Raw genomic sequence first — 12,420 nt, forward strand, 5'->3', positions numbered from 1 at the left:
GTCAGCAGGAAAGAGCAAAGAGACCAGCTGGCAAAAATGTTCTTTTTCTAAGAACCAGCCCAATTTTGCTTTTTTTAAAATGACTGGAACTGTTATTTCATGGCTCTGCCTGCTTTCCATCAGAACATGGCTGTGAAGTTTAAATTAGATCATCTGTTGCATAAGAAATCCCTCACAAACTTTCCCCTTCTCTCTGATTTTGGCTAATGTCAGTAGCTCACTGTCATGAATGTGTTTATCTTCTTTCCCAAATGCTAGGACTACTGACTCACATCTCTGTGCTCAGTCCTGCTAGGATCTCTAGGACAAACCTGCATCTTAACCAGGATAACTGTAAATTGTAGCACAAAGCCTTGGGAGTCAGCAGTAAGTCTGTTAACACTTTGGCTCTGGTCCCGGGCTTCTGACTGATCCTCCAGTTCTGGTACCATAGGCCTTACTTCCTACGCTTTGCCTCTTTTTCCTCTGCTTGGAAAGAGCTCCTCTTTTTCTCTCTGGCAAGCACACTCTAGCCATCCTCCTAGAATCCATCCAAATGGATTCTAAATTCTAAATTTAGAAATTTAGATTCTAAATTTAGATTCAATTCTAAAGCTTTCCCAGGCTCCCACAGGCAGTTTTTAGCTGGTCTGTCCTTGAACTCTGCTTGTCTTTTGTAGCACATCATTGTATTTTATCTTGTTTACCTATGTCACCTGAAAGATGGTGAGCTCTATCTTAAGGTCCATGTCTTATTTGTCCTTTTACCTGGAACGCCTAGCATAGCACAGAAACTTCATAACATCTTAGAAATCTGCCTGATAGCCCAGTTTTTAAGACTAGAAGCCCTGCCTTTGTTTTGCTAACTTCTCTTTGACTTAGGAGGTGAGATACCTGGTAATTGATTTTCTTGATGCCCCTTTGACTATCTGAAAAGTCACCTTCTCTTGGGAGCCCTCATTGCTGATGTCCATCTCTCTGACAGGTCACCTCCCCGTTCTTCGTGTCTGTTGCTATAGTCTGAGCACACATTATACTCACATAACCCCATCTTTAATGTGGGTCATTTCCAAATGTCTTATCTTTAAGCTTTTTTTTAAATAGTAGGGTCTACCATACACCTGGGAATGAGTCTTTAATTTCCCTGCCAGTTTTATAATAGGTCATATTATCCCCATTTTAAAAATAAAGAAATCAAGACTCTCAGAGGTTAAAAACCTAAGTTTTCAACTAATATAGAGCCTGGATTGAACCCAGTTTCTTCTGGCTAAAGTTTTTGCTCTTTCTACAACATAACACAGTCTTTAACTCTGCATTTCCTTTTGCTTTTGGAAGTGCAAACCAAGGCTAGAGTACTAGTCAGATGAGGAAGACAGTTATCCTTCATTGAATAGTGTCCCCCCACCAAAATATATCCAAGTCCTAGTCACCAGTACCTGCGAATGTGATATTACTTGGAAATAGGCTTTTCAAAATAGGGTTTTGAGAATAGGGTTTTAACTTATATAAATAAGTTAAGGATCTCAAGAAAGATCACCCTGGATTTGGGTTAGGGTCTAAATCTCACGACTGGTGTCCTTAAAAGAGAAGGAGAGGACAAAGACACGCAGAGGAGAAGGCAATGTGAAGACAGAGGCAGAGACTGAAGTAATGTTTCTACAAGGCAAGAAATGCCACGATTTGTCACCAGAGGCTAGGAGAGAGGGGATCAGCTTCTCCCTCAAAGCTTCCAGAAGGAACCAACCCTAATGATTTTCTGAATTCTAGCCTTCAGAACTGTGAGAAAATAAATTTCTGACGTTTGAAGGGACTAAATTTGTTATACTAGCCCTTAGGAAATTAACACACACTTCAAGCCCAACACATAAAAAAATTGGGACTTAAAATCCTTCTCCCCAATCTGCTCTTTGCATGTTCCCATAGTAAATGACACCATCATCCGGCTAGCAACCTTCAGAGTTATTCTATACTCTTTGTAGTGTGACCTTCCTAAAATACAAACCCAATCATGACACTCTTCACCCTGAACTTGAAAATCCTCCAATAACTCTTGCAATGAAAATTCTTTATATTAGCACATAAAGTTCTATATTTTCTGGTCCCCGTCTACCTCTTTTTAGCCTAATTCCTGCCTCTTCCACAAACTATTCCTACACTTCAGCCGTGTGTCTAATTTGCAGTTCTCAACTGTTTGCCTGAATGTATCAAGTTCTTAATATCTTGGTGCTTTTGCAGATGTGGCTATTTCTGTATTTTATCTAGCAATTCTACTTGGCCACCAAAACTCAGCTCAAGGAATATCTCTTCTGGAAAGCCCTTCTTAATTTTTTTCCTCATCACCAACTTCTGATTTCTGTGGCCCTCAGTAATTGTTATTGTCCTGATTTGCTATGATGACCCTTTGGTACTTAATAAAACACGATCTTGTGTTATTTTACTTTTCCTGCATGTATAGCTTGCTCCAGAGTAGACCGTAAATTCGTTACAAAGCAGGGGCAATGTATTACTGTTAGGGTCTGTGCTCAAAGGAACGAGACTGACACAAAGCGAAAGTCAAGCAAAGCTTTATTTTGTGCCAAGCATCGAAAATCAAACCAACAAGTTGGGGCCGTCTCTTACGAAGAGGCTACGACTCCCCTACCCAACGACTGCCGCTCCCCAGCGATGAGGTCCCCCACTCCCTGGATGCTATCACTACTCCTCCCCTGCCTCACAGACTAACCTTTATAGAGGTGGTTGAGCCCGGCCCACACACAGGTGGCCAATGGGATTGCAACACACAGGGAAAACTGCACAGTCATGCTCGGTCAGCAATACGGGTGGCCAATTGAATTCCAACTCACCATAGCAAATATGTGCGCCCCCCACTGATTGGATGTCTCCATCCAGCCTGGCCTGCCCCCATATCTGGGGCCTGCAAGTTCCTCTGGGAGGGGCAGGGTCAACCCAAGCCCACAAGGAGAGGGCTCCCTCTGGCTAAACAGGCCCTTACAACTTCTATGCTCCTGAACATACTAGGAAGTAAGTAAATAATAGGTACTTAATAACTGATGAATGAATATTGGATTAATTTTCTTCTATTGGGTAAAAAACATTACATCCGAGTGTCTCTGACATATGCCCACTTTAATGCTCACCATGCATTGCTCCAGAGAAGAACCTTATTAACTCTGAAATCTGTGTCCCGTAAGTGCTCTTGCTGGGTCCATCACTCCTCCAAATTTCACCTCTTGGAGCACCAACATGATATAAAAAAGAGACTCAAACATATCATTTTTTCTGTTTATAGCTCTTTGCTGCTTCCCCACTACCTACAAAGTCATAATCAACTTCTTCAGCCTGCTCTACAAGACTTATCACAGTTGAACCCAGGACTATCTTCACAGTCTTGTCTCTGATTCCCCGAGTTTCCTAAAGCCACCCTGGACTAGCATTCATCATTTCCCGCCTGTCCATGCAATTTCATGCCTCTTCGCTACTGTCCATTCTGTTCCATCATCTCTTCTCCTCCTGGTGAAACTCCTCTCTATCCATCCAGATCTGGCTCTAAATGGCACTCTCTTCTAACAACTTCCTTTGATCTTTTCTTCAGGGAGCTGGAGGAGGAATTAAGGGGAGGGTTGGTTAATATTTCCATAGAATTTTATGTTTACTATTGTAACTTGTCACATTGATCTGTGGTTATGTCTCTTTATTCTGAATAGATTGTGAGATGCTAGGGAGCAGAGACCAAGTCTAATCCTGCCTTATGATTAAGGCAGATGTTTCTGTCACCTAGCAATTCAGTCAATGTTTATCAGATGTGATGAAAAAACCTGTTTCAACACCCTTCATTTTAGGGACTGCCATCATGCTGTCCTAGGTCCTCTCCTGGGATGTTTAAGGAGATCTTACAGTGTAGATCACACTCCATGTACACTGCAACACCTTCAAGTATCCTAAGAGCACCCCTTCGATGGCCATTTTCAGAGCCAAGTATCTGCCATTGCATTTAGCTAGTGAGCTGAAAACATGGAGGGCAGGGATGCCTCAATATTCCATCACAATGGTGATGGAAACCTGGGTTGCGACAGGAGGGGTACCTGTAACTCTCAAAAGTCACACTAAATTGCCCCCCCCTTTCAATTTTATTTGCTACAAAAGGTCTATATTTTGTTTAGGTGCTAAGATGATACAGTTGTGATATATGAAAACTTTCCTCTTGTTTTTGTCATTTAACCAATAAAGGGCATGAAATACTTTGACAGAAACATTCTGAACTGTTGCTGTGAGCAGGGAATGCTTATTGGCACGACACAGCAGACAGCATCCCTGCTTCTGTGCAGTCGGGGAACCTGCCTTCAGCTCAGATCCCAACCAATTGGTTCTTTCTTCAAGGATGTAGGATTTTTTTCTCCCTTTAAAATCATTTAAAATCTTTCCCTGCAATGTAGCAGAAAACAAAAAGGACCCAGTGAAGTTGCTAAAATGAGTACACGGAGTCTTAGACTAGAGAACATGAAGTACATGGACAAACGAGCATTTTGCTCCCCGTGAATGGAGACAGAGCACCCCGGCAAGATCACCAATGAAACTGGGTTTAAAGGAAGCTTCACGCAAGTGGGCGAGAAAAGGTTAAAAGATTTTCTTCAGATGGCACCAGGCCCTACCCTAAAGAAGCAATTGGACAGAATAGCACAGCATACCTGTAAAAGCATCCAGGCCACAGCTGGGACAGAACATTCTTTCAGCCATACTGGCTAAGGGTGGGGGGATGGGCAACTGTCCTTAGTGAGGAACTGAAAATGATGACGAGGATGCCAATGTATATCCTCGAATGTGTTTATGCTTAGTGCAGCGTGGAACTCCACACCAACACACCTCTCACTACACTGAGTGGCTTCAGTGAACCTCTCAGTGGCTTCTTAAAATCCCCAGCTGAAAGTCTCCCCAGTTGAGGGATGCATGTAAACTTTAGAGTTAAGGACTCTACAAGTCAGGACTTTTCCTATCCCATCCAGATGTTTGTCACCTGACACTTCTCTAGAACGAGTGGCTCCTGGCTGGGTGGCAGAATTATGATGCCATAAGAACCACCAACTGGCTATTAAAACTTTGCTTTCTTTTGCCTCAACAGGATTATGACATCAGATATAAAGCAGCCAATGGGCTCCTCCCTTCCTTCCTTCTTTCCTTTTTTCTTTCACTTTTTATTAACAGTTTGGTTCAGCAAACTTTTTTTTTTATTTTTTTAAGATTTTATTTATTTGGCAGAGAGAGGGAGAACAAGCAGAGGGAGCTACAGAGGGAGAGGGAGAAGCAGACTCCATGCTGAGCAGGGAGCCCAATGCAGGGCCTGATCCCAGGACCCTGGGATCATGACTAGAGCCAAAGGCAGAGGCTTAACCAACTGAGCCACCCAGGCACTTCAAGTTCAACAAGCTTTTAAACCTCTTGTCCCTTTCTTCAAGAAGTTCATACAGGAGGCAGACAAATAAGTTTAATGTCCTGTGATAACTGCAACAGTATCAGCATGTCCAAAAGTGAAAGAAAATAAGCACAAAGAAGAGTCAGGATGAGCTCTGAGAGCCTGGGGGGAGTTGGGAAGATTTTGTCAGTTTCAGCTGGTTTAAATTTATTTAAAGTGCAACTACAAAGAAAACACTTGCTTATTTCCTGGAGGCTAGGTGTATTAGTTATTCTGGCAAGGCTGCAGAATAAATTGTACTCAAGAAAAATGTTCAGCTTTTGGTGATTGACTAATGCTCTCAGAGTCAAGACTTGACCTAAGCGGAACTGTGAACCAAAAATTGAAAATAAGGTCATGGTTGAGAAATAAATTGAAACAAAGGGCAAGATTTGCTCAATCTGAGCCATAACCAGTATGTTAAAAGAAACAAGGAAGAAGCATTAAAAAGCATTAAAGGATGTCAGAACTGCAAGAGATCTTAGAGCTGGTCTAATCTATGTTTTTATGTAGGTGGAAAAAACCTCAAGTTCAGGGTCATTAAAGACCTATGTAAAGTCACAAGAAACCACTGATTGGCAGAGGATGAGATAAAACAAGGGTGTGCAACATGATCCGACTTTATTGTTCTTTCAACTTTTTCAACATACCACAAAAGAAAAAATTGATTTTCTCTTTTCTTAACAAATAGTTGCCAAGTGATTAGATCCTAAAATAATAAAATTGAGACAAAATTAAAGTGCTGTCCAAATAGAGCCTTTACTAATCTGATGTTTTCTTCCATATGTATAAAAAAGTAGGCTTTAAAAATAGAATCTCAACCTTGTTGCCTGCACGCTTGTAATATGAAGCATATGGATTCTTCTTTCATCAGAAACACAGACCATTTTGCACTCCAGGCTCCAGCTCTCTCTTAAATTGATTGCTGTCTAGCACTCATCAAATCTCTGTGGAGGGGATCATTACGAAGGGCACTTATGAGGATGTCCGCTTATTCCTACAGGTATGGAAGTTCTAAGCTTGTATCAGGCAACATCACCAGAGAGCTAAGAAATGGTATGTCAGTTTCTTGGCTCTCTCTTTGATGACGTGAGTTCTAGTGTTATCCCCTTGGCATTGATGGAAGCTGACTGCAGGAAACAATCGTATCAAGATTGTTTTTATATATATATATATATATATATATATATATATATATATATATACATATATACATACATATATATATGTATATATATATTTTAATAGGAGGTATTAAAGACACCATCATCTGTGTTGTTCTAGGCTCTTTGGAAAAAGATAAACATATTTTGTAATTGGTGGCAGGAAAATGTGTTTCACTCAAAGAAGTGGTATGTATACTTTTAAACTCAAGTAATAATAATCATAAAAGTCATTTTCCTTTCTGTGTAGGCTTCCACAAAGAACAGATTCAATGTTAAATGAAGCTCAATTTCATACATAAGCTTAAATTGGGGGTATACTTGCTTTTTCCACTAAAAAAAATATTTCTAATCTAACAATGATATTTTCTACAAGGTTCTTACTGTAACTTATCTCAGGTCTTCTTTTGGAAGTAGTGGGGAGAAAATAATGAATAAATACATAGAACACTTCCTTTGTTTTGAGTCATTGATGACTATGCTGGTTTGTTATTGATAAACGTGAGGTTCCTGCTACACACAGCACACACTTCGGAGTTCTGGGGACACCAAGAGGTACCGGAAATGACTGCAGGCCATTAGGGTTTTGAATCCCGCTGTGGGACTCGAGCATATGTAGAGATAAACAATATCAGGTAGCAAATTCTAAAGTAATTTCAAAGATCCATTCTATCCTAAGACTCTAAGACTATTCCATTCGTAATTTGGATGTTTGGTCAAAGCACATTTTGTTTTGAGTCCGCTTAATATTGTTATTTTGGCTAACACTTTTCCTGAAGGTAGCTCTTTGGGTAACTCTGCTTCTGAATAAGTTTTCAAAAAAGGAATCAGCGTTCATGGTAGAAATTTGGAAAATCAAAAAAGTGTAAAGGAGCAAACCAAAATAGTGTATAATCACGCTTTGGGTTGATATTGTATAATATAACTCAATGTAGATTATTTAGTGTCCTTGCTTTTTTCACTTAACTTTACGCAGTGAGAATCCTAGATAACAGATACTCTTCAGTGACAGGATTTCTATTGTGCAACATTTCACTGAAGGACTTGCTCAACCTTCACCCTATGGCTGGAGATTAGATTGTTTCCAGGCTTGTTATCTCTACTAAAGGTACTGTGATCCACATTGTAGTAATAATGATCATGCGTTTGTGAAGCACCGTGCCAAGTGCTGTGTTAAGAACACCACATGAGAGGTGCCTGGGTGGCTCAGTGGGTTAAGCCTCTGCCTTCATCTCAGGGTCCTGGGTTTGAGCCCCACATCGGGCTCTCTGCCCAGCAGGGAGCCTTCTTCCCCACCTCTCTCTGCCTGCCTCTCTGCCTACTTGTGATCTCTGTCAAATAAATAAATAAAATCTTAAAAAAAAAAAAAAAAGAACGCCACATGAGGGGCTCCTGGGTGGCTCAGTGGGTTAAGCATCTGCCTTCATCTCAGGTCACGATCTCAGGGTCCTGGGATCCAATCCCGCATCGGGCTCTCTGCTTAGCAGGGAGCCTGCTTTCCACCCACCTCGAGAGCTGCTCTGCCTACTTGTGATCTCTCTGTCAAATCAATAAATGGAATCTTAAAAAAAAAAAAAGGAGAATGCCATACGAATTTTTTAGTTTAGTCTCATAATAATCCTGTGATGTAAGAACTATTGTCTCTTGTTTATAGATAGCATAACCAAGGAGTAGCAGTTACAGAGTCCACAGCAAAGAAGAGGATTTAACCCCTAATCTAACATAAGCAAATATTCCAACCTGTTTTTTATGGATAAGTAAATAGGACTGCTCAAAGACTCCAACTGCCTATTGAAATATGCAATTATTGGCTCCCAATTAAAAAATTTGTGGGATTTTTCTCCATTCCCTTCCTCCCTCTTTACACATTTTTTAAAGGAAGAAAGTGTCTAATGAATACTTAGTGGGTTTTTATCTTTTGCTTTTTTTTCTTTTACTTTAGTAATTATTACGCTACTCTAATAAAATATGTTATGTACCCTTATGGTCCTTATTATTCCTTTTGTTGTTATTGAGATCTAAATGACACATAATATTATATTAGTTTCGGGTGTGTGATGTACTGATTCAGGATTTGCATATGTTGTGAAGTGACCAACACAATAAATCTAGTTAGCATCCATCACTACACATGGTCACAATTTTTTTTCTTGTGATGAGAACTTCTATAGTTCTTATTTTGTAGCCTATAGAAGATAGCAACGCAGGCTCCAGAAATGAGCCTCTCATTTTCATTGGAGGACAGAAAACCACCATAATTAAGAGAAACAACCTCTGAATATTACCATAGATTGCCATATATTAGATAATACTACCATATTTGGACATGTGCAAAGTTCATATATTTTCAAGTTTCTAAAGAAACGGCACTGAAATAAACTAGCTACTTGGCTCGCTGAGGCCGGGCTCCACTCCTGCTGTGTTAACGACTAGATAAGAATGATCTGCAATCAGGTCATCATTTGATGCATATAAAATAAGGGCTTCTAAAGTGCTTCATGATGGTTGAAATTGTTTCATTTCTTAAGCAGTTGAAACCATCCCCGTAGCTTCACGCACCCTTTTGAAATAGTGCGAAACGCGGCCTGAACTTTCACCAAGTTTCAGTTAGAGAATGAGACTTGAACGAAGCTTCAGAGTGCTCGGTGATTCTAAAACTACACCCAGCCGCTGCCTTCGGCTCAGGTCATGATCTCAGGGTCTTGGGATCGAGCCCCGCATGGGGCTCTCTGCTCAGCAGAGCCTGCTTCCCCAACCCCTCTGCCTGCCTCTCTGCCTACTTGTGATCTCTCTCTGTCAAATAAATTTTTAAAAATCTAAAAAAACCCAAAAAAACAAAAACTCAACAACAACACTATACCGAACCTTGTCTAAGCCGAGGATTAACTCGGGTTTGCGAATGCCCGAGAGCTTCCGATCTCCTGACTTGGGCGCCCACCAACTCCTCGGTGCTGCACATGAAGCCCTGCAGGTCTGAGAAGTTAACGCATCAAGGGAGGCGCCGTCAGACGCTTACCTACTGCCTAACCCAACTGTCCGTGGAGAAACCACCTTCGCTTTTCCGGGCGAGAGGCCGCGGGGTGCCCCCATCCCACAGGGCGGGCGAGTCGCGGTCCTTCAAGGGCTGGGGTAGCCGCCCTCGCTGGTCTGCGCCCCTCCCGCCCCAGGCCCCATCCCGAGCGTCAGGGGTCTTGGGCGGCTTCGCCTTCCGCCAGCAGGAGCAGCAGCAGCAGCAGCAGCAGCACGAGCAGGAGCAGGAGCGGCTCCAGGGCGCGCCGGGGCGGGTGCCCGGCCCCGGGGGCGGCGGGAGCGCGGCGGGTGGCGGCGGCAGCGGGGGCGGGCGGCAGAGGCCGGCGTTGCCAGGGCGCGCGCTGTGTGCGTCCCTAGCAGCCGCCCGCCCACGTCAAGGTTTGTTTAATAATCGCCGCCGTATTTATGGCGGGGGCTGCGCGCGGCCGCGGGGGAGCGAGAGACCGCGCCGGGCGGCGGATGAGGCGCGGCGGCTGCGGCCCAGGGCACCTCCCCGCCCCCCGGCTTGCCGAACCCTGCCGGCTCTGACCCGAGGCGGAGGATGGCTGCAGCAGCCGCGCTCTGAGCCCCTCCGGAGAAGAACACCCTTCCCGCCGCATCGCCCCAGGGTCCCGCGGAGGCCGCCGCCTCGTCCCCTCCACGTCTCCATCTCCCAGAGCGCGGCCGAGCGGAAAAGTGAGCGATGGCAGAAAACCTGAGGAAACTGGTCTCGAGCGAAACTTTGCGACTGATGCACGACAAGCTAGACGGCTGGCTGAGGGAGTACAACGTGAGTCCGGGTGGGACAGCCCCGGGCTCGCCGTCGCTTTAGCTCCTGGCACAGCCCTCTCAGCGCTGGCTCGGGGCCGTCGCTTGGCAAAGCCCCGGCGGGCGAGATTGCTCATCAGGACCGCGTCTCGAACCCGGATCGCCGGCGAGGGAGGAAGGGCACGGGCCTGCCGGTGCAGTTTTCTCCGCTCCGAGCCAGGGGGCGCTGGGGGGACGGGGCTCGCGGAGTGCAGACTCAGCGTCCGCGCGGACAGAGCGCCTTCGGTCCAGCGGTAACCAAGGACGCTGGCGGCCCTAGCAACGGCCAAGACCACCGTCCGCCAGGGCTCCAGCCTGTGGCTTTCCCTCCCATCCCCTCCGTTAGCAACCCACCTCCCTATCCCTAACTCCGATTTTTTTTTTTTTTTTAAACTACACCCCTGGTCGTGCCTCTCCTCACGTCTCAGGATACTCAGGGATTGTATCACAATGAATTTTTATAAAAATACTCCCAGGAGTTATTACTCAGATGTCCGTGAGATGGACACTTGTCAACGTAGCGGGTTTTACTTGTGTGCTGGTCAGCATGGCAAGTAGGCACAATTCCACACCAAGGCAGAGAATTCAGGAGGCCTGTTACCAAGGCATTTGTAGGAAGCCAATATTCTGTCATCAAACCCGTAGAGCTCCTCAAGTCTCATTAATCCCCACCCCCACTCCGGCTCGCGTTAACCTGCCCCGCACATTAACTACAACTCGGTGTTGCAATTGCTGGGTTTGATCTGTCCGTCTTAAATAGGAGGGTCCCACTCATAAAGTGGAACAGGGAGACAGACAGAGCTGGGCATGCGTGGACCCGGAATGAGCCTGGGTTCTGGGTCTGGCTCTAGATAGTACCAGCTGAATTCCCTGGGGGAATTTATTTCACCTCTGTGGGTCTCAGTACCTTTTCTGCTAAATAGGACAGATTCACTCAACCAGATCTCAATTTTTTTTTGGAATTTAAATTGGCTCGTTTCTGAAATCCTACCAGGAAGAATGCAACTGGATGCTGAGTCTCTAGGCTTTCCCATTCACCCTTTGACCAGGGCTCCTGTGGTGGAGGAGAACTCAAAGAACACCCACAACTTTCTCCTTGCCCATTGTGTAGTGTTCACTGTTTACTATCTTTGCCCACCTTTAAAGAATGAGCACTGTGACTATTCCTTCCTCATCAAGATTGCAGGAAAATTAAAATTTACCTCTTCCTACCTCTTACAGCCTATTCTGTCTTCCTTTTCCCCTTCCCCCATTCCTTCCTTCCTTCCTCCCACCCCACCCTCTTCCTTTCATTATTACCCCCTTGGCCTAAATAAACTCTGAATGTTAAAAAGGATATTTAGTTTGGGGGTGCCTGACGGCTCAGTTGGTAGAACGTGGGACTCCTTATTTCGGGATTGTAAGTTTGAGCCCCATGTTGGCTGTAGAGATAACTAAAAAAAAAAAAAAAATATATATATATATATATATATATATATATATATATATATTTTACAAAATGTATATTCAGTTTGTCACAAGACAGTGTTTAACACAAATCACACTAATATTTGTTTGACTGGACCAAGTATAATAATATTGAGAAATGCCAAAGTTTATTATACTTTCCTTTCACAGTAACGGTAGCCCTCCCTGCTCCTCTGTTGTCACTGAAATCATTCCAATCTAGATTCTCTCCCCCATGCTAAGCTCCTCCCCCCACCTTCATAGAAACTGCCATCTTGGAGACCAATGCCTTTCCAAAAAAATCTGTGGCCATTTCCCCATGCAATCATTTTCTTGGACTATCTAGTGTTTCTGTTGCCTTTGACTGTTGACATCTCTGTTCTTCTAAGGCTCAAATAATTGGTCTCTTTGCCTTACCCACTTTCCTCCTATGGCAGTTCTTTAAGACTTTAGGAATCTTCTATGGGGCCTCCATTCTTGCTTCTCTCTTACACATATGTCCACGAATCTCATATCTATATTCAGGACCTTTTCTCATTTGAGCTCACTTCTCTGATTGCCCATTAGACA

General features: G+C 43.9%; 1 protein-coding gene and 1 long non-coding RNA gene across 4 annotated transcripts in view; one reads left to right on the top strand and one right to left on the bottom strand.

Annotated features, from left to right (window-relative positions):
- Positions 1–3,248: 3,248 nt before the first annotated feature.
- LOC125093719 (uncharacterized) lies at positions 3,249–10,033 on the bottom strand. Its single transcript, XR_007125323.1, has 2 exons — positions 9,605–10,033; positions 3,249–3,575 (listed from the first exon to the last, which is right to left on the bottom strand). It is a non-coding gene; the product is annotated as an uncharacterized LOC125093719 (long non-coding RNA).
- Positions 10,034–10,044: 11 nt separating this feature from the next.
- The window catches only part of SPATA18 (spermatogenesis associated 18), a 38,873-nt gene continuing 36,497 nt past the window's right edge, over positions 10,045–12,420 (top strand). For 2 of the 3 annotated variants that reach the window (XR_007125322.1, XM_047719269.1), the window contains exon 1: positions 10,045–10,387. Coding sequence is in view for 2 of the 3 variants with exons in the window: in XM_047719269.1 (XP_047575225.1) it covers positions 10,301–10,387 (87 nt within the window). In the remaining variant the exon portion in view is untranslated. The remainder of the gene's footprint in view (positions 10,388–12,420) is intronic. The other variant, XM_047719268.1, reaches the window with a different exon arrangement.

The sequence above is a fragment of the Lutra lutra genome, chromosome 2 (genome assembly GCF_902655055.1).
Source record: "Lutra lutra chromosome 2, mLutLut1.2, whole genome shotgun sequence".
Classification (NCBI taxonomy): Eukaryota; Metazoa; Chordata; class Mammalia; order Carnivora; family Mustelidae; genus Lutra; species Lutra lutra.